The 22552-nt window shown below is 42.3% G+C and overlaps 1 protein-coding gene across 1 annotated transcript; it reads right to left on the minus strand.

The window, feature by feature from the left end:
- Positions 1 to 300: 300 nt before the first annotated feature.
- On the minus strand, positions 301 to 7728 carry NDUFS6 (NADH:ubiquinone oxidoreductase subunit S6). Its single transcript, XM_033154325.1, has 4 exons — positions 7534 to 7728; positions 3824 to 3877; positions 2060 to 2182; positions 301 to 420 (listed from the first exon to the last, which is right to left on the minus strand). The coding sequence occupies exons 1-4, from the start codon at positions 7687 to 7689 to the stop codon at positions 352 to 354; spliced, it is 402 nt and encodes a 133-aa protein (XP_033010216.1). The 5' UTR covers positions 7690 to 7728; the 3' UTR covers positions 301 to 351.
- Between the last annotated feature and the right edge of the window lie 14824 nt (positions 7729 to 22552).

The following is a 22552-nucleotide window of genomic DNA, read 5'->3' on the forward strand; positions in this document are numbered from 1 at the left end:
TAGACAGAAATTGTGTATCTGTGCATGCAAATACACATACTTTACTTTTCCATGATGCCTGAGTAAAATTTGGATCCAGTAAAATTAAAATGGATTATCTTGCATTTATATAATTATACATGAACCCAACACCATCAAGCATGCTATGATTTTATGGTGGTTTTGATAGGATACTTTGTTAAAAAAATTATAAGGTATACGTAGAAAGCTGGGAAAGAACAAAGTACTTTGACGTATAGTTGTGGGCATAATAACACTGGATTTTTATTTTTATTTTTTAAAAAGGTATCACTCACGACAGTCCTTTAAATCTATATTTAATACTATAACATAGTATAATAAAGGCAATTTTCAGTGATGGTGTTGCTGCTTAAACTGGAGTCCACAGTAGCCACATGTTCCCGTTTTTGTATCTTTGTCCTGCAAATGGGAAAATTGAGGGATGGGGTGGAATAAAATTATAATTTTACCTTAGTGCTGTAAATACAGTTCCATATAAAATAGCTCTAGCGCAAATACTTCTATTTAAAACAATTCTGTTCACATACCCCCCCCAATGTAGTTCTACTCTGAAGGATGGCATGCCGCTTAATCCTATCCATGTTGATTCAAAAGTAAACTTCTAAGCATGAATGGATGCATTTTACAAAATGGATTTCATGAGCAACTCACACATCATTTTAGTTACAAATCTTAATAGTTACTGTCCCTCTCTTCATAATTCGGTGCTTGCACATTCAACAAGTTTCTGACTGCCAAATGGGGATGGGTAAGATTATTCAAATCTTATCAATGATGAATAAATACTCCTGAAAGTTTAGCTAGGGAAAGAATCCACCTTCATCTGAAATATACAGTTTTCTATGTGAGCTAAAATAATTTTGATTTTCCTCTACAAAAGGGCTGATATTACTGAGGCACAGCTATAACAACTGCCCATCTCAGCCCCCTCAACTATCAATTTCAAAATATTTTTAACTGTTTGCCTACACTTCCTTCCACCCGTTTTGAAGAATGCAATTAAAGCATAAAAACTGACAAAGGCTTCAGATTAGCAAAGCCTTTCCTTCTTCTGTGTTAGGCAGCTAACAAGATACAAGCTATTAAAATGAAGCAATCTACTCAAGAATACATCTGAACTTACTGGCAAGCTGCTTTAATAAGCAATAATTAAAATGAAACAATCAGAAGAGAGACTGACATTAATGGTCGCTGCAACGTGGAGAATGAACGAAAGACAGGAAAAGACAATCTTTAGAACACACACACGACTATACCTTGAAAATACCCATGGAAATTGCAACTGAGGGAATCATTAACACTTATCCCTTAAACCAGGCCTGCACAACTGGTGAGTCACAAAACTGAATATGCAACATATCAGCTCTTAATTGTGGCCTGCCCTGTGGTAAGCAATTCTCAACGTTGCAGTTCGCATTAGGAAGCAAGCTCTGTATTGGGAGCTAAAGTTAGCCAGGAAAATACAAGAAAATAAAATAGAAGGATTACACAAGAGTACCAAAGTAGTAAACTAGAAGAGATAGACTGACAACCTGGGACGAAGACAAGTGGAAGCCGTAAGGGGAGGGGAAGTAACAGATAGTAGAAATAGATAAGTATGGACAGAAGAAAGGAAGAAAGAAGTATTACTAAAGGTTAATAGAATTGATTTATATGAAATATGGAATTGGATGTTATGTTTTGCTTTGTATTATTTACAACTGAATTATTGGGAATATAGGAAGGCATTAATTGAATGCATTTTGTGGTTTTTTAGGAAGAATTTAACATGTAATCTTTTAACATTGCTATTCTTTGGTTATTGTTTGTTTGTTCTTTTAGTCAATGTTCTTTTTTCTTTTGTATAGATGTAATAAAGTAATAAAAAAAGGAAGCAAGCACAGTAGATATACCAAGGATCTTCTAGACTGCCACACAGCTGATGAGAAACACCGGTCAGTGTCAGTTGTACACGTATCTTCCTCCCAAAATACCGGTAATAATAATAATCATGGAAAACAGTGGATGGGATCACAAAGGAAAGGTTAGATTGCATTACCAAGTTTATATACACTCTAGGATGTCCCAGAGCTCCGCCGCCACCGTCGCAGGATATCACTCTGGTTTCAACTTCACTCACAGGCTGCTGAGCGATCAAATCGATTGCAAAGCTTTCATTCACCTATTAAAGCAAAGCAAAGGTTTTCAGTGCCAGACAGATCCAACTATACATTTGCTTTAGTGGCATGGTCACACAGGCTGCGGCTTTTGCTACCAGAGATACTGCAAAGTCCTGCGCCTGAAACAGGGCAGAATTAATTGGCTGTCTCTTCTTCCTCATCGGTGTATTTATGGCGAGCTGAGAGATACCTTTTGAACCTTCTCTTCCTCCCTGCCCTCATTAACATTTTGTGTAACTTTGTAGCCACAATCAGGGCTGCTGCATTATCAGCAGTGCGGTAAGATCCTGGCCGCATCCTAGAACTAATGATTAAGCCACAAGCTACTTGTTCCATGACTGTAAGCTGCTTTGCAAAGACTTGCCTTAAAAAGCAGGATATAAATATGCAAGTGAATAAATGCACACAACCAGATTCTGTACTTTAAAACAGATCTGAAATACAAACATAAACAGTGCCAAGACTGAATGGATCTAGTGTCTGCTGAAGATGAAAGTCCAGTGTTCACGTCAACCACTGTATAGTGGAACCTTGGTTCTCGAATTTAATCTGTTCCGGGGGTCCGTAGGACTCCTGAAACTGTTCGAAAACCAAAGCACGGATTCCAATTGGCTGCAGGAGCTTCCTGCACTCAAGTGGAAGCTGCACTGGACGTTCGGCTTCCGAAAAGCATTCGCAAACCGGAACACTTACTTTCAGGATTTGTTTGAGAGCCAAGCCAAGGTACCACTGTATTACCACTACATCTAGTTCATCTGCTACGGAATCTTTTCCACCGTGGCAACAAATAAAAGGGTATGCTGTAATTGTAACAGCCTGGTAAAGTCAAAAGCGCTAAAAGCAATGACTAATGGGAGGCTGGCATGCTACTCAGTGCTCACTACATCTTTAAGGAAGTCACCTTAAAAAACGTTGAGCAGTTTTTAGATTTTGTTGCGGCAGAAACGATGTTTGCCCATTTGACCTGATGCTCCACCCCCACTGCGGTCCACTGCCCCAGATCCCAGGCCTTTCCAACCCAGAGGCTTGTCAGAGGGCTGCAGTTGGGAGGAGCGCATGGGCAATTTCCCTTATGCAGGTGCAGCACTAAACATTACCCTATTTTCGTATACAGAATAGACCCCATTTAACCATGATGCCTAAAATACAAGAAACATGTAGCATTTAATGTAACTGCTTCACACATCAACATAACACAGCACCTGTCTGGACTGTGGATCTTTGACCAAACTAATACTTCACTTATAGCCAAGAAACCCTGCTTTAAAATGGGACACCTTTGGGACAAATGTCACACAGGTAAGAGTTTGTGGGGTTTTTTTTTAAAAAAAAGAACATGTTCAATGCTGCGTTTAACCATGCCTAAGTGCAGAAACTACAAATTTTTAAACACCCAAGCAGCATCAGGGTTGTTCTCCAAAGTTTCCAAGTAAGTTTCAACCCACTCTCACAACCAATAAAAGATTTTAGCTGAGGTATGTGACTTAAGTTCTACAAATCTATTTTAATTTGGTGGAAGTCGAAACAGTCCAAGCTGTTAAGCTGGATTGTTCTTTCACAGCTGATGAAGTCAATGAACATGGTGTCGGTAAATGTGTAAAAGCACAGAATCAAGGCAAACGCTTCCTGACGTGAATTTTTACCTCTTTCTGTCGACCAGAAAATCGAGCCCGCCTGTAGTCAGCTTCCTCAAAAACCTGAAATAATGTAGGAATACAATAAATACGTAAGGAGAAGACTTAGAATTCTGAGCTCAAGGAATGTGCAGTGTGGTTGAAAAGGGATTGACAATAAGGAACAATAAGTATAGAAACAAAGTTTCCAAACATTTTGATGTTGCCGGTGTCTAACATTTGCTGGGAAATGAAATATATTCAATACTAGATAGGATAGATTCTTCATTTATTATCTTCTATGGAATAATGAGCAACATCCAAAGTTGAATGCAGTGGTATTTCCCCTCCTCTCAACAACCTCTTGTGTGCCCCCAAATCTGCTTCAGATGGAGATTTTTTTTGGGGGGGGGGAGGGAGGTTTAGAGGAGAAGGGAAAATCCATTCTATCAATGGTGTCTGTTCCGCTGTTGGACACTGGATTTCATCCAATAGTGCTGGATTTGGAACAGTGTTTCAGCTGAATCAATTCAAGTTGATAATGAAAATTTCCATAAAATTAATTATCACTGGCAACTTCCTTCTCATAGTTTAAGCCAAATTTACAGCTCAAAACAAGACTTTTTGTTGGCATTTCTCTGCATCGCCTACAGCATTTTTCCAACTCGCCCACGGACGTTTATCATATCCTTTTGGCTTGCCTGCTTATTAGAGGATTTGGGAAGCTGATTGTTGGCACAAATGAAGAAAATACAGGGTATTGCTTATCCAATGATTCTAAAGCAATTTTTTAAAAATGCTTTTTGAAGGATCTAGTGTTAGTCCCAAAACTGGGGCCCCTAATGACAGCAAAGGTGGGCATTTCAAGTTATTGGTAAAGGACTGGTGCTTCTTTACTTTCTGACTGGTAACACAGAGCATTGCTGTTATGTGAAATTAACATATTTCTTAAAAAATTATAATTATGAAAATACAAATAGCTGTGTGGAGAAATGGGGGGGCCGCTTTAGAATGGGGGGGACGACATGTTTTCATGTCCAGGAAGCCAGTATTAGAAACTAAGATACATAAGCTAGGTGCCAAATGGCTCCTTAAACCAAAGTTGCATTCGCCAAAACAGAATATCTAGCTGCCATTTTGGGGCAAGATGGCTCCAAAGTCTAATTTTCCAAATGATGAACTGACTGACTGATTATGAGTTAAACATTTGGCTAGTTCAGATGACTACCTTGAACTAGGTTAAGAACTTTGGGAACTTAAAAGAAAAGTCACTTTAACCAGGGACAGTCCACACATATTGGCCTATTCTGATCTGTTTTTCTTAATGGTGACATGGACCATTTGTTAACATAGGGATATTCTTCACAACTGTGAGCAGGGCGGTGGGGTAAGTGAAGACAAGCTACAACAATTAACTATAAAGCTGTTCATTGCTCCTGCTCAGGCTGCACAGAAATAAAGCATTTTGGTTCCTGAAATTCATTCTGATTGTGCAGATAAAATATAACTGATAGAATTCTCTAGGATGTGGTAGAATGTGTGTGGAAACAGTTAAGATCCAATGATCCCCAGATGGTGGAGACGCCAGGATCCATCCTGGTGCCCAGGCATTTTCACCTGGTCACAAGTGGCTGATAATTTCGAAACACGGGGGAAGGCTCCTAAACCCATTTGCTGATAGCCAAACACACAGAAGTACCGGTAATTGCCATTCCGTTTAACAGGGCTTACATCTAGGTAACAGAGCACAGGATTGCTGCATGAGTTCAGTAGGGCTTCCTTGCTAGTAAATGTGCAATCACCTTCCTTTGACACCTCCAACCTTCTGAAGCCAGGCAGGTGGTGACTGGAGAAAGGGCTTTCTTAGCTGCTGCATCCCACGTTAGAATGCCCTCTTAACGAAGAATTGCCTGGTACTAAACCTAATGTCATCTTTTCATTTACCTAGCCAAATCATCTAGCTGCCTTTTATGAGTGCACCATATATGTCCTTGTCATATGAGAACCAAAGAGGATCTCACACATTACATGTTGTATTGTCCCATCTATTTGGCCTTCAGGGATGTGATGTTACAAACTATTCCCAAATCAATAGTCAACTCTGAGGACCAAGTAAAGTTTTTGCTGGTGGACGCTGACCCACGGATTTCCCACGTGGTAGCGGTCTTTGTGGTGAAGGCTATGAAAACTAGGGTATGGTTCCTGGATGAAGTGGTGAGGCCCCTCCCATTGCTCTCCTAACCTGTTGTTGTATCTTCTTTCCTGAATGGTGGGGGGTTTTGGGTAGTCTCCTTTGCTGGGACAGCGCGGCATGAATTTTAACTTATTTTAATAATTTTATTGTTTATCTTTTTAATAATGTTTTATGGTATTTTGTGTAAAGGCATGGACCTCACAAATTTAATAAACTTGTTGTTGATAACATTAAAATGTATTTATTTTTAAATGCCATTTTTTTTCTACAGCTGTTTTACCCTTACTTGTTAGCCACCTAGAGAATACTGCAAACTGGAGTGGCATATAAGTCCTTGAACACCTAAATAAAAAACGTTAAAGTACAACTGATGCAATCTAGTCAAAGTTAAGCACCTATGACTTCCCACTGGAAATGTTGAAGCATCTGCAAAGAAAAGGGAATCATGCCGGTCCATAAGAAAAACTCTTAAATCCAGAGCTCAACCAAGTGGATGCAAGCAACTGTGTTCATTTCACCACTGCACAAAATGAGGCTTTCAAATGTTTTAACACTTAAGCACCTAGATTTTTTTTTCCATAACAAGGGCATGATCAAGATAGTTATGAACAAAATACATTTTATAAAATCGATACAGCAGCAATTATAACAAAAACAAGAGAGGAAAGCCTAGGCCAGGCATCCCCAAACCTGGCTCTCCAGCTGTTTTGGGACTACAATTCCCATCATCCCTGACCAGAGGTCCTGTTAGCTAGGGATGATGGGAGTTGTAGTCCCAAAACAGCTGGAGGGCCAAGTTTGGGGGTGCCTGGCCTAGCCACAGGGGGAATTCATGCCATAAGCTCCTTCAGGAACCAACAACCTGAGAGAGAGAGAGAGATACACTGTCTGAAGGTCAAAGGGCAGTTTACAGAATAAAAAAATACAAAACGAAAACAGGAAACACCTATCAAAACAAACAAACAAAATGAAACAAAACCCCAATGACCCCTGCCCACAAACACAGTTAAAATGCCAGATTCTTCAAGGTTTGGTTGAAAAGCAATGCTTTTTTAAAAAAAAGAAAATATGTGTTTTTAATTAAAGATTTTCTTTTGCCTGCAATGAAGGTGCCAGGCGAGCCTCCCTGGGGAGAGCATCTCAAATGCAGGGAGCCAATACAGAAAAGGCTCTTTTTGTTTGGGGAGAGGCAGCCCTTGAAGTACAGTATTGCGTTTCCCGAGCCTCTTAAGGACTTTTACATGTCAGCACTTCTTGTTTTGATGCCGCGAACCACCCTGAGGCCTTTGGGTGAAAGGCGGTATACCATTTTAATACGCAAAACCAACGAATACTTAAATTAAATAAAAGTTTATTTTAAATAATTAAGTTTATTCTAAGCCGCTTTGGAATCAGAAGGCAGGGACTGGGGGCTTATAAACGCTGTTGCTGCTGCTGCTGCACCAGCAGAGCACCCAATGCAAGGGAGCCGAGTGGAGCCTCCAGGCTCAGAGGCACTCTATCTGAACACTCGCTGGGGGCGGGGGGGGGTCGCCGATCACGTCACCTGTCCCGTGTGCGTCACTTTCTCGCCGGTCGGGGACGTGCCCACGCCGTAGCTTCTCCCAAAGGCGGGTCGCAGGGAGGGGAGAGCCGCGACGCCCCGCGCCAAAGCCAAGCCCGCCCGGGACGCTCCTCCCAAGGACACACACAGACCCGCCATTTCCGCGACGCCCCTCCTCCTCACGCACAGAGCGCGCACTGCGCACGCGCGGCCCGCAGAGAAGGGACGACGGCGCGCGTCGCCCGGCGAAGCCAAAGCCACGCCCACCGGAGCCCCGCGAGCGTCTGACGTAACAGCCCCTGCGCGAGGCGGAGAGAAACGTAAGTACGTAAAAAAAGGCGGGGAGAGAAGAAGTCACGTGCGCATTCGTCATTTTCGTCCTCTTCCCGGAAGGTTAGAGGCCGGCGGCGTTGCTGTTTGTCCGGTACGTAGTGCGGACTACCTCCGCCCCCGGGTAAAGGGATCTTGGATGGCAGGGTGGAGTGTTAGTTTATATGAGGAATAAAGCTTTAGGGTTGTTTTTTTCCCGTTACCTGGCCTGACTGGCTCCGGTTCGCGCATGCGCTGTGGGCTTCCACGGCGGTGAAGGAGAATGGGAGCTTTGCGCGTGCGCAGCAGGTTCGCAGGATGGGAGGGCGCGGGTGGCTGCGCATGCGCGGGAAGGGGCTTGTTTACTCTCGCCTTTCGTTACCGCGTAGTGAAGTTCAGCCAGTTTGGACTCTTCAAGTGGTTGCTGGGTCGCCCTTTTTCCAAGGTAGATGCAGAGCGACGAGTGAGGTTTGCAGCTCTACCCTATGCGTTTTGTGTAGGGGAGGAAGAACCTTTGGCTTCATTTCCTCCCACTTTGGGGATGCACAGCGTTGCTGCAATACTACGTGCAGTGGGTCAAGGTTGGTGGTTCGAGCCCACCCAGGGACGGCTGCAGGCAGGATTCCTGCATTGCAGGGCGTTGGACAAGACCGCTCCTGGGCGTCCCTTCTAACTCTACTAGTCTGTGATATAACAAAATAAAAAATAAAAAAGAGACCAACTAAGTTTGTTCTTGGCATGAGCTTTCTTGTGCATGCACACTTCTTCAAATACCTGAAGTTATCTGAAGAAGTGTGCATGCACACGAAAGCTCATCTGAAGAAGTGTGCATGCACATGAAAGCTCATACCAAGAACAAACTTAGTTGGTCTCTAAGGTGCTACTGGAATGATTTTTTTTAGTTTTTATTTTGTTTTGACCAGTAGCACCTTTGTTGTTGTTCAGTCGTTCAACAACAAAGGTGCTACTGGAATGATTTTTTTTAGTTTTTATTTTGTTTTGACCAGTAGCACCTTTGTTGTTGTTCAGTCGTTCAACAACAAAGGTGCTACTGGAATGATTTTTTTAGTTTTTATTTTGTTTTGACTATGGCAGACCAACACCTAGTTACCTACCTGTAACTAGTCTATGATAGTGCAAAGGACTTTGCGTGTTGGATTGCAGCCTTTAGTTGATGGATGTGTTATTGATGTTTTAATTTCTCCCTTCGTTTCCTAAGCTTGGGCACAATGGCCTCCTTGCTCTTGCGGAATGTGATGGCTGTTTCGGCGACTTCTGCCAGGTTCCTGAGCTGCAGCACAGCCTCCCGCTTATTCTCCTCCTGGCTGGTGGGACGCTCAAAGACTGCCAGCCCATTGCAGACCTTACCTGCCTCCAAACCATGTCATGTGGATCTGCTGCCCTTTCTCACCAGTTGCCCGCCTCTCAGCTCGCAGCCAGTCGCTGGCATAAAGTGCAAGGTAGTCCTCAGAAGGCGTTGCAAGGACTGTTACATTGTCCGCAGGCGTGGCCATTTGTATGTGTACTGTAAAACGCATCCGAGGCACAAGCAGAGAAAGTTGTAAGACTACTGGTGGATGGAAGAAATTTGTGAGCACAAGTCTTCGCTGGTCACTGAAGAGGACAATTTGATTATCCTGCATACAAGAAACACTGTCTTTTATAGGAAACCTGGGCCGGTTGTAATCCATGGTGGTTTTAAGCCAACCAGCTTTGACAAATAAAATCACTTAAAGTGTTGCTTACTTCAAAAACTGTTTTAAAATTATAATATAGTTATAATTAAACTGTGTCAAAAATTTCTTAGTTCAACAAACTATAAAGTAGTTACCATCCTATATTGAAGTTAAGTCTTATTGATCACAGTGATTCTTATCTCAAGAATTCAGTACATCCTAACAAAGGTCACAAATCAGACAAAGATAGGAGAGTTTTCACTTGGTGTTTTGCTTTTGTTTTTTAAATTGCCCGATCACAATCAGCTATGGCAGGATTATAATCTTATGTTCTGCTTTCTGTTTCTCTTTTAAAAATAATGTATCTGTGGTTAGAACAGGGATGACAGGTGACCACACAGTCAGTCTGGGCATGCACTATAAATTGTTGCCATGCACTCAGCCAGTGAAAGCTAGTAAACCAGCCATCATACTGGCAGATGTCACAAATGCCCAAGAGTCAGAGTTACCAGTCTGTTTCATTTGCCTTTCCCCCATATCTGAGTGCATGTCTCCTCAGAATTAATCTCCACTATATCTACTTAATAACCTAACGGTCAGGGGTCCCTTTACCTTTAGTATATCTACTTAGAATTACTTTCCATTATGTATCGGGCTTGGGGAAGTGTGTACAGGATTACAACCTCAGTTGTTTTTGACACCTAATGATCTAAAAAGGGAACAGTTCTCTGGAACTGTGTCAAAGACGTTAGTGCAGGGGTCCCCAAACTAAGGCCCGGGGACCGGATGCGGTCCAATCACCTTCTAAATCCAGCCTGCGGACGGTCCGGAAATCAGCGTGTTTTTACATGAGTAGAATGTGTCCTTTTATTTAAAATGCATCTCTGGGTTATTTGTGGGGCCTGCCTGGTGTTTTTACATGAGTAGAATGTGTGCTTTTATTTAAAATGCATCTCTGGTTTATTTGTGGGGCATAGGAATTCGTTCATTTTTTTTTCAAAATACAGTCCTGCCCCCCACAAGGTCTGAGGGGCAGTGGATCGACCCCCTGCTGAAAAAGTTTGCTGACCCCCGCTTTAGTGTCTGGAGTCCGTTCTTGCCATAAGCAACCAAGGTTGTGGCAATCTACAAGCTTGATCTAACTGATTTATATAAAGTCAAGCTAGATCTTGTATCTCTTGTCTACTTTAACCTGGCTATTCTGCTTCATATGGGTGAAAGTTAACGTTGCTCTGTAAAGGCGATGAGACTGATACACAGAAAAATATCTAGCAAGGTACAATATATCATAAGATTATTATTTTTTGTAATGGCCTATTTAAAGGCCTCTAAATAAATGTTGAGACTGGACAAATAACTTCTGTGATGCTTAAACTTGTAATCCCTGTTGGAAGTGTTTGTTTCTTTGTGTAGTAAAGGTGGTCACTTTTAAAGCCAGGGGGGCGCGCTAGTCTGTGGCACTCTAGGTTTTTATTTTCCCATCAGTCAGCATGGTCAATGGTCAGGGATAATGGCGCTTGTAATTCAGCAAGGGATAGTGCAAAACACAAGTTTTCCAGGTACCAGAGTATTTACAGTGGATATAAGGCACCATAGAGACTACACATCCCTGGATTTCTTGCAGCTGGAGACACCATTGCGAACATGGTTAGCATTCCAAGCACAAGTTGCTCTGGGAGAAGGGAGTTTTTTGGGTGCCTCACAGCCATAACTGCCCTGCAAAACCACACACATAGGATAATTAGTGCCAGGAAAGGAGCAGAGGCCCCTCATCAGTATCTCAAATGTAATATTCCCACCACCAAGTAAATGGAAAGGTATGGTTCAATGATTCATAGGCGTGCTGGTATTGGAAGAGGCATTCTGAGTTCATTGTACTTCTGATACCACTGGGAGTCTCTGAAATCTGGGACTATTGCCGGTGGGTGGGGGAGGGGAGAGAAGAATTCTCTGGGTTTTTTGTGTGTAAAAAAACAGCTTGAGACAATATCTGGAACAGAAACTGCCCCAAACTATTTTAGTTTTCAGTTTTGCAGCTAGTGGTAATGTAAATCATTATAATGTTATGTATTGCAAACTTGAAACAAATAGATAATCTTTCTTTGCCTGTGTAGTATAATTATGCAGACACTCAGATAAAATAGGTGGTTAAGAAAGGAAAGAAAGAAAAAGAAAGCTTCCCCCCTCCAACTTTCTGCCCTTCAACAGGTGGATATGTAACTAGGTCAACTGAAAGAATCTTGCAGCTTATGTATATTAATGAGAATAAGGCTTAGACTGCAGCAGAGTGCATAAGAAACACCGCTCTAGTTGCTGAAGTAAGGACAATGTCTTTTTAATAATGACAGGTGAGGGGAAAATCTGTCTGAACCTTACTGCTTGGGGAGCTCTGTCTGACTGGATCAGCGGGGGATACACTGAGGTTAGCTAACTGACAGATGACGTCTTTCTAGACACCTGGCCCCAGCCATTGCTATGCAGTGCAAAGGAAGTGTTTAGTTCCTTCTCTTTGTTTAGCATGTTAAAATCAAGCAGGACTAGAAAGATAATTTCTAGGGAGGGAATGCATGCCTTTTGTACAATGCTTTTTAGATGCATGTAGAAGTAGTCTTGTTGCTCAGTGATGGAAAATACAATTGCTCCAACATGGATGTGCATCCAATGGCTGGGCTCAGGTTGTAGTCAGGAGACAAATGATGCAAAACCTTACTAAAGCTATCCAAGTCTTCATCTGATCAGTACTAACAGGGAAGAATGACTGGCGCTCTCATATATGCCCACTGGAGGAAAGATAGCATATAAATGGATTAATATTCTACACACACACACACACACACACACACACACACACACGGAGATCCACATCCAAGGCCACAGGCTATTGCAGGTGACTAGTTGCCCCCATCTGTGGCAAGATCCAAACCAATTTTTCTCCCAAGTATTTGTTTTATAAAGAAGTGGGGTGGAAGACAGCAGGCAAAGGTAAGATGCATTTTTTAAAATGCATCTCACGCACACTTGAATAGGGTATCCAAATTAGTCTTCAAATCTCCCATCTTCAAATACAGATGAGCTGCAGCTCTCCCTGTAACTCAGTAATGATTCATCCTCTGTTCATTTGTAAAACTTGGGGGGGTTTCTTGCCAAATAGGCTTCTGCAGTTATTCATGGCAGACTCAAGATGTTTTAGCATAACACATTGATGCTTCATGGAAAAAAAAACTATAATGGCGAAACTAAGCTACACTGTGCCACTAAGGCAACAGATTTTTAAAGAAAAAAACTTGCCACATTTAAACTGGTATAAAGCTGATATGTCAGTAGGTTAGATATGTCAGTAGGTTAGTGCACCAAGCAGTTCAACATAACTTAGAGCAGTTTCGCCAAACTTGTTGCCCTCCAGAAGTTTTGGATGAGCCCCATCCAGCCATGTTGGGAGGAGCTTGTGTGTGCAAAGCATTTTAAATGCTCAAAAGGGACCATATGGTGATAACGATTAAGAAGACAATGATTTGAAAAATAATTCAATAATTCAGTGCCAGTCCCTGATATCTCCATACAGGAAAGATCTTTGCCCAAGGACCGTGGAGAAGTAGTACCAATGGTCTGACTCAGTTCAAAGCTGTTTATTGGATCCCTATAGCTGCATATTCCTTTTCTATTTTATTTTATTTTTTATAAACTTATCCCCAGTAGAAAGTGGGGGGGGGGGAAGAAGTGGAGAGGGAGAAATGGAGGAAAAGAAGACCAAAACTCATAAGAAGGAAACAAACTGTACAAATGCCTTGTCTGCTGTGTTCCCTTTGGAAAGAGACAAAATACTTTCATAAATGCTGAGTCATATGATTGTTCCGCAGTTGTTGAAATTAGGGCTGCAGTGCTATGCACACTTCCTCTGGTGTAACTCTGAACAAACATAAAATCACGTTGTTAGGGAGTCTGTTGCACATGTTCTTTGAGTGCCCCAAGTAAAAGTAATGGTGACACACTGCAGAAAGATGAATAGTGGTGGCAAGAATGAATGATGAATGACTTTGCCCCGTAGGGCCATTTTAAGGAAGTTTAATTAGCTGTTAAATATATTAAATAACCTAGTTTTCAGTGATAGTTAATTTTTCCTAGTTTTGTGCGTGTGTGTGTATGTATATGTATAAGTGCCTGGTTTGACAAAACTCAACATTCTCATATATATATATATATATATATATATATATATATATATATATATATGTATATATATATGTATAGAATATATTTACATAATGCAATGATCCATGAAGGTTACCATAACATCAAGGGACCATATTAACCGGTTGAATGAAATTCATTAGAAATTAACTACCACTTAAATTAATTTTCCCACATTCACAAGGCTATAATGGCAGAAAAAGGAACCATCCATCAGTGTGTACTGACAGGAGAGCTGTCACTGCTTTTATTTATAGGTGGGTGTATTAACCCACCAGGCTGCTTTTCTACGCACAAAGCTGTGCCTAGGCACTCATAAATTGCTACCTTCAGAGCCCTTTCTATTAATAAGTAAGCTGAATCTGGTAAAGCAGGAACTCATCTTTTCGCAGTGCATTCATTCCCTGCTATGTGAATCTCAGGACATTTTATTTTCCTGCAACAAATAGGTACATATTTTTTAAACATTGCTCATTAAATAAAACCCCAAATGTCATAGTTCAATCTAGTTCTGGAATGTCTTGTGCGCAAACATGATCAGGCAAAAAAAGGTCTGCGCATGACCATCATGTCAAGATAACTGGTTTGGAGATTTCAGTGTTGAGGTCCATTCTATGCCTGGAACTCCATGTGATTTATGTGGGAAGAGGGCTTGTGTCATCCTAGATTGGGTGGGATCGCATTTGTGATTGATCCTGGAAGCAGGAAGATGTTGGAGCCAGGGAACAGTATTTTAAAAGAATAAACATTTGCACAGGCTAAGTGTTCTCAAGAAGAAGGAAAAATCTACCCCACCAATATGTTTAGCACACCTCTGGTCAGAATATTGCAGTGGCATTTTGGAAATAATAATTTATTGGCTAAATGCATGCGCTTTACTGCAGGAATGATGTCTGAATAGTCAGGAGTAAAGGTAAAGGTAAAGGGACCCCTGACCATCAGGTCCAGTCGTGTCCGACTCTAGGGTTGCGGCACTCATCTCGCTCTATAGGCCGAGGGAGCCAGCGTTTGTCTGCAGACAGCTTCCGGGTCATGTGGCCGGCATGACAAAACCACTTCTGGCGAACCAGAGCAGCGCACGGAAACGCCGTTTACCTTCCCGCTGGAGCGGTCCCTATTTATCTACTTGCACTTTGACGTGCTTTCGAACTGTTAGGTGGGCAGGAGCTGGGACCGAGCAACGGGAGCTCACCCCGTGGCAGGGATTCGAGCTGCCGACCTTCTGATCAGCAAGCCCTAGGCTCTGTGGTTTAACCCACAGCACCACCTGGGTCCCTAGTCAGGAGTAGTTTCAGGCTAAATTACCCTAGATGACTCAGCAGTAATTTACTGCTGTCTCCCGATACTTGATTAAAAGAGATAATATGAATAATTTGGAATTGCAGTACAACTGTGATTGTGCTCTTAAACAAAAATAACTGAGTGCCCTTTTCAAAGGCAGCATCACCTGTGCATGAGCTAACCTGTGTTTCTTGACCTGGGGACAAAAGCAGAGAGGAGCAGCAGTAGTTTATTCCCCAGTGAATTGGAAGGGCAAACACTGGAGAGGCGTTGCTAAGCGTCTGCTGTGATTTTGCCAAGGTGAGTATGAAAGCAAATGCATTCATTGCATGTACAGTATATGTGTTCTTGGGCTCATCACACTCTAATATGACAAAGAAACAGTATACAGGGCAGGGCTATGCAATTTTGGGTCTCCTCCAAATTCCAGGAGGAAAAAAGGTAAGAAAAAAAATGAAATTGGCCAGGGACTCCATTAGAAGGCAATTTAATATTATTACTGAATTAGTGATGATGGATCAGAGTGTTGAAGTCTCCCAATTACAATTCTAGTTGATGGAGCTAGCAAATCCACTAGAAAATCCACAACTTAAATCTCAACTCATTCATGAACAAAAAGGGAGGCCGAAGGAAGTAACCCTCAACTTGAGCTCACATCTAAAATCTATGGGTTATCATATACAGGGGCGTCTTACCCATAGACGTTAGTGGTGCGGTGTGCCAGATTTTGGAGGGCGCCACAGGCTGAGTGTCTGGGAAGGAGAGTCAGGGCGTGCTCCCTTCCCCGCTCTGGGGCAGCCCGTTCCTCTCCTCTCAGCCACCCATCATAGCACGCTGCATCCGGCTTAGGGAAGCCCCCTTCATGTCCCCTCCAAGGCTGCCTGGGTGCCTTGTGGGCACAATTGGGCCCTGCGGAGTCTGCGAGTGGAGCAGGGAAGCATGCTGTGCAATCCCAGCGCCGAGCAAGGATGGCACAGCCGGCAAGCCACCTGATCTGCTTGCTGGCCCTCCTGTGGTACAGACTTCCCTGGACGGGGGCAGGTAAGGGGTACCAGGTGCTTAGAGGGAGGCTTCACAGGAGGCCATCTGGGCTGCAATCCTGGCGCCTCTTATGTGCAGTGCTGAGCGTGCATCGGACAACGTGATGTAAACAAGCCGGACCGAAGTCCCCCCCCCTTAAAAAAGGCTGACAACTCTGGGAAACAGGTGTGTGTGCAGGCGCCGGGGAGATATTTGCACCACGGCGCCGGGTATGCTTAAGACGGCCCGGATCATATAAGTCATCCTTGCAGGATATGTTTGGGAGGAGAAAAGACTAAATCCTACACATATCTGGAGTGGAGTCCCTAAGACAGTTGGATGGTGCCTTGAACATCTCCTTCCGGCAACCTCTGCAGCCAAGCTGATGGCAGATGTATTGCTTTCCTTTCCTTTGGACCACATCAACAAGGCTAAGAAGGGGGTCTTGTCATTTGGGCAGCTGAGAACTTCCATATACGGTGCCCAGAACACAGTGGATGGACATCACCTCCAGAGGCATACTCCATTGTTTCTCAAGACACATGGATGCCAAGAACAACATTCATACAAGTGTACTTTATAAGATTGTGGAAGGATTACTAGGTATTTTGAAGTAGATTTGAGCAATGTAGTCTATACACATGAAGATGTATTATGGTTTTGTGAAACTCTTTTGGGCTTAGATTGAGGTTTTGAAGTGTCTGGAACTCATGGGTTCAACAGTACTGATTGGTTGATACTAGTAATAGGCAGCGCCTATTTTAAAAGCTTCAGATAACTATTTAGGTGTTATACTGAATAAGACACTGAACATGAACTGACGATGTGATGCTGTGGCACAAAAGCAAAATGTATTCTTGGGCTGTATTGACAGGACCACCATTTCTAAAACCAGGTAGACAATGATACTACCCTGCTCAGTGGAGATAAGACCCTCTTTGACATGCGTGGTAATTTAAATGACAGTCCAGAGAATACACAAACCTTAGTAAAGTCTAGAGTACTGAAGACCGTGCCATCATTCTTGCAACGGAACAGATTTCTCCCTCATATTTCAGTTGTATGTTTTGTTTCGTGAAGCATTTGCTGCGAAAAGGCAGAATACAATAGGCAAAATAGAAATATCTCCTCCATAAACAAATAAATACTGTTCAAGACAAGAACTCTACATATTGATAATACTAAATTTGTTCAGAAGGGCAAAGTAGCATAGGAAGGGAATCCCAGCAGGGATCATCTTAACAGAGTAAGGTCTGAGATTGTATGAACAAATTTTCAACCTTTGACACCTTTAAGGCTGCAGTGAATAGACTAATTGACTAATTAATGGGTACCCGAGCAGTAGAAGATCTGTACCATACTGCTCTCTGCATTTTGAACAGAAAGCTAAATTTAACCTTGATTTATATCTGCTGCAGATGATTATGTGAGAATCGCATATTTTCTGCCTTTAACTGGTTTGAAACATCTTCAGTTTCACTTCCAGCCCCAGTTAGTGGATCTCTTGATTAAGAAATGCTGAAATTCACTTTTCAGTCAGTGGGATTATTACAAGTGTTTTCTGTTGTCAACAGTAGTAAAAAAAAATAAAAAATAAAAAAACCTTCCTTATACAGCCACATCAGTGATTCACGGAGAAGTGTATGTCTGAAATGCAACAGAGATATTAGCATCCCACAGCTTCCCTCACCAACATCTTTCTATTTTATTTTTATTTTTTGCTCCCTGGCTGTTCATGCTCCATTCTTCCGTTGGCAACATTTTGATTTCTGCATGGTATGATTAACCTGTGCACTGTGTTCCTCTTAATGCTAAGCTGTTTTCTTACCCCTTTCAATTCTACAAACCAGAAAAGAAAAGCATATAGCCGGAGGCCACACAGAATAATACCAGTGTCAAGCTTTATAAAACATATTTGTTTCGTGTCCTCTAAGGACAAATGATAGACATGTAAAAATGTTTTCTCTGTTCCTGTTTCAGGGAATACTTAGTTTAGAATTAACTTCTGTCACGAAAAACAATTTGCCGAGCCCACTGTATACTGTTTCGTTACCGTTCCTGCCGCAAAGAAAAGAAGAAATGGTACATTGTGTCTGACGAGTGTGATTACAAGTCCGTGGCATCTATTTTCTCTTGCCACTGCAGTTCCCCCTTTAAGAAAAGCTTGTCATTCACAACAGAAACATCCTTCCTGCTCCAGGATGAACGAAGAAATGCTTTCAATTAGCAGCACACATTTCGTTCATTGAATTTTTAATTGGTTTTTTTTTTTCTAGAATACTCTGCATTTCAGTGACTTGAAAACACTTTATTTCATCATGCGTCCTAATTTTGTCTTCTTTCTGAAAACCTTCAGACAGAACATGGGGGTGACTTCGCTCACTGGGATGGCACTTGCTTTAAATAGGCCGAAAGAGTTCCAAACATCTGAAGCCCAGACCTTGGGTTCTATCCCTACGGAACTCCGTATTTGGTGGTTCTGCATAAGGACTGGCTTATTCAAAAAGCCTGAGGACATACTTGATATAAAGAAGCTGTGGAAGCAAAGGAAGAACTTTTCCATGCTCTCTCTTCCATTTTTTGGATGCTTCGTGCAAAAGGACAGAGGGGAGGTCTTAGCGCATGGGTCCCAAGTCAGCTTAAATTTTGCTTTAGACAAATGCTGCCGCATTTTCCCTACAGGATTCCAGTTTTCCATGCCAAACTAGAGAAGACACAACAACCATGCACATTTTACCATCCTAGGGCTTGCCAATCAGAAGGTCAGCGGTTCGAATCCCCACGACGGGGTGAGCTCCCGTTGCTCGTTCCCAGCTCCTGCCCACCTAGCAGTTCGAAAGCACGTCAAAGTGCAAGTAGATAAATAGGTACCGCTCCGGCGGGAAGGTAAATGGCATTTCCGAGCGCTGCTCTGGTTCGCCAGAAGTGGCTAAGTCATGCTGGCCACATGACCCGGAAGCTGTTTGTGGACAAATGCCAGCTCCCTCGGACTATAGAGCAAGATGAGCATTGCAACCTCAGAGTCGTCCGCAACTGGACCTAATGGTCAGGGGTACCTTTACCTTTACCTTACTCCAAATAAGGTGTGTGAGAGTGTCCGTTTTTTACATGAACACACTCCTGCCTTGTTACTGCAGTGTCTACATAGTTTACTCACAGGTGTCTTCCATATTAGAGCTGAGTTGAGAGAAAACTGCTTAAACCAAGGAAGCACGGCGATAGTGAGTTGGTAACGGAGCAGATTTCACACCTTCCCTTCGCATGCCCCCTTTCAGGGCTGGCCCAACCGTGAGGCAAGGTGAGACAACTGTCTCAGGCGGCAGGATCTACAGAGGCAGCCTATCCTGGTGTATATTTCTATTTCTCACTTGTTCCTGGTGTAGATCTTCACTCCCCACTTCTTCTCTGATAGGAGGGGGGCGCCATCTTGGGAGAAAATGTCTTGGGCTGGCCCTGGCCCTGTTCACATAGACCTCCCCACCACCTATAGACTGCAGGTGGTATCTCACCATGAAATGCTTCTCCGTGTGGAAAACTAAATGCCAGAGAGAAGGGTCTAGTGTAGCCTTTACCTTGGCATGTTAGTTTTCTAGCAGGGATTTATGAGGGTGGGGTATAGGGGAGCAGGAGGCTGTTTGGCAAAGAACTGAATTACCAGTTAGTAAAATTTGGTCACAGATCTGCCACTTCAGACTGCACTGCTTAGTCACTAGCGATGGAATTAAAAGCTTACTAGCAGTGAGCAGGATCTGGAATGACTCAACTTTCCAATAGTTGACTTTTTTACAACTGAAATCAAATCCATGCATACTCAATGTGTGTGCATCTTTATTCTTTACCTCTGACATGTTTTTTCCTATCGCCGCTTTCATTTCTTTGTTTTCAAAGATGTCCCTCAAGCTCGTCTTAATGCTTCTGACATTTTTCTCTGGTGGCATCCAGCATATTTCATTTCATGCCTCATTGTCCAGGTTTCAACTTTTCCCTCTGCTATTTTAAGTTCAATGTGTCTGTGTTTTATCTGTGTTTAATTTTTAAGTTTTGAAAGTTAAACACTTCCTTTGCAAAATAAGATGCTCCATTTTCAGAAATCAAAATGTTCCCAGAACAGACATATATACATATATTCCTATGGCACATTTGAAGGCTTAATAAGCACAGGGCTTTCTAAGGTCACATTTGCATTTCCAGACTAGTGCTTTGTGCTAAACTAGAACCCATGTGAAGACCACATGGCCCATAAATAGCACATTATTACTGCCCTCTCTGTCTTCCCCTTGTCACCTCTCTGACCTGTATCCAAAATCATTCACAACTCAGACAATGCGATACTTCTTGTCAAACCTACATTATATTCCCATCCTACCCCACATATAACACAAACTCTGTATCTCAACATTTGACGTTGTGTCTACGTTAGTCCATTTCTTCTGGAATATGTGCTTGCCTCCAGGAAAAATCTCTTCCATTGGATTTTAGGATACAAGTTATTTCTTGGTTTCTTTATCTTTCAATTCACTTCTTTTCTGTTTCTGTTTGTCTCTCTTCTCAGTTTTCATTGTTTGAGAGGCCCGTTTCCTTTGAATATTCCTTTGCTTGTCCATCTGATTCACTCCTTTGGTTCGAATTACCATATTTATGCTGATGATATTCAAATTTATTTTTTTCTGCTCCAGTGATAGCTTCTTCTATTCTTGGCAATATTACTACTAACTGACTAACAGCAATCTCATCTTAGATGTCACAACACAATCGGAAGCTGAAATGTACAAAACTCAATATATCACATTTCCTGCAAAATCTTTTACTGGTATTCTACTGCTGTTTATTGTCAATATTACTTCTTTTGCTACTTCCTCTACTGTTCAAAGTCTTGCTGTGCTATTTGATTGTGCTCTGTCGTTTCATCCACCCATTAATTCTGTTGTAAAGACTTGCTGTTTTAAAAAAGTCAATATCTCAAAGATTCATCTGGTAAGACTCCAGTTACAGTTTTGATTATTTCTCATCTTGATTGTGCTAATATTCTCTTTATTGGTCTCACACAGTTTCCCATCTTTCTCCTCTTATTGCTATGCTCAGTTCTGTTGTTTATCTTCTTTTATTCTCTCATTCTTCTGATCATGTACCACATCTTTATTGTTCTCTCCTGTGATTACCTATTTCTTTCTGTGGTCATTTCAAATTTCTTCCTCTTCGTTTTCTTATTCCTTCCTATCTCTGCTTCTCCTTGATTTCTCCTCTCATCCTTTTTCTCTGACATTGTCTTCTTTTCAGGCATTTACCCTGCCTTTTCCCTCTCCTGAGCTTGACCACCATCTGCAACCTGGACCAAGAAGATGGGGAACTGGTGGCCTACACTGAGGTAGAGAACCAAACCCAAGCCCAACAACCAGAGACCCTGAAACCTGGTCTCCTGAACTTAGACTCCCCAGTCTGGGTTCTCGGAGACTGTAGCCCTCAAGCCCAATTCCACTGAGAGGCTGACAAGTTCAGTGCACGAGCCTTCTGGCCAATGCAGGACAGATTCAAAACACCTGGGAAGGAGAGGCAAGAAGGTACCTCCAGGCAGGGGCGTAGCAAGGTAAATTGGTACCCGAGGGCAAAACATTTTTGTCACACACACACCCCTTCCAGGCATGGGAAGGTCAGGTGGTACCTGGTGCAGAAAATTTCTTGTCAACCCCCCCCCATTGATACCCCCCCCGCAAAAATGGTTTTACGTTATTTCATATTTTCTTACAAAGGAATAATAACAAGTAATAAAAAAAACCTTTTATTTATATCCCACCCACCCCAGCCAAAGTCGGGCTCAGGGTGGCTAACATCAGATACATAACATTGGTATAAAAATCAAACAATAATTAAATTACCTCCTAAAAACATCTCAAAATCAAATTAAGGTCTAATTAGATGGCTTTCCACAGGGTTAGGGTTGGGAACAGTAAGTGTTCTCTGAACTGAAATTTCAGCCTTCATGACATAGGAAAACAGCCAAGTGAACAGCTATTTTGGTGGAGGAGGGTCAAGATATTAACCGATATGCATGAAATTTCATATATAGCTATATAATCCCTAGTATAGTAAGATAAGACCTTTGGAGCAGGTATTTAAACTCAAACTGAAACAAATTTCTCTTCCCCGCCCCCATCTCTACTGGAAATATCTGTTTTCTGCAGTTCAGCCAAATTATTGATGCCCACGGAAGTAGCCATGGGGGGTAGCTACTCCCCCTAGAACAAGTAAAACAATAGAAATACTTCATTAACTGACCAATCACTACGGTTCTGCCCCCCCCAACAAAAGTTCTGCCCTCCCCCACAAAGTCCTGCCTCCCTCAACAAAAATCCTGGCTACACCAATATTGATGCCTTATCAGACGCATGTCTGTTCCCTGCATACCACTTGCAGGACCTCCATTTTCCTGACCTGGGAAATTTAATGGTGTTATAGATTGAGGGTAAACCCTAGAAATTAATAAATACTAGGATTCTGATTCATTGGGATATGGATTAAAGCACAAACTGCAGGGGATTTCTGGGCTGGTT

Source organism: Lacerta agilis, chromosome 7, assembly GCF_009819535.1.
Source record: "Lacerta agilis isolate rLacAgi1 chromosome 7, rLacAgi1.pri, whole genome shotgun sequence".
Classification (NCBI taxonomy): domain Eukaryota; kingdom Metazoa; phylum Chordata; class Lepidosauria; order Squamata; family Lacertidae; genus Lacerta; species Lacerta agilis.

Excerpts from the sequence above, each read along its gene's own strand:
- NDUFS6 (XM_033154325.1), bottom strand. The coding sequence starts at position 7,689 with ATGGCGGGTCTGTGTGTGTCCTTGGGAGGAGCGTCCCGGGCGGGCTTG. Across the intron at positions 3,878-7,533 it reads AAGTGACGCACACGGGACAG|GTTTTTGAGGAAGCTGACTA; the intron begins GTGACGTGATCG and ends ACATTATTTCAG. Across the intron at positions 421-2,059 it reads CTAGAGTGTATATAAACTTG|GACAAAGATACAAAAACGGG; the intron begins GTAATGCAATCT and ends TCCCATTTGCAG.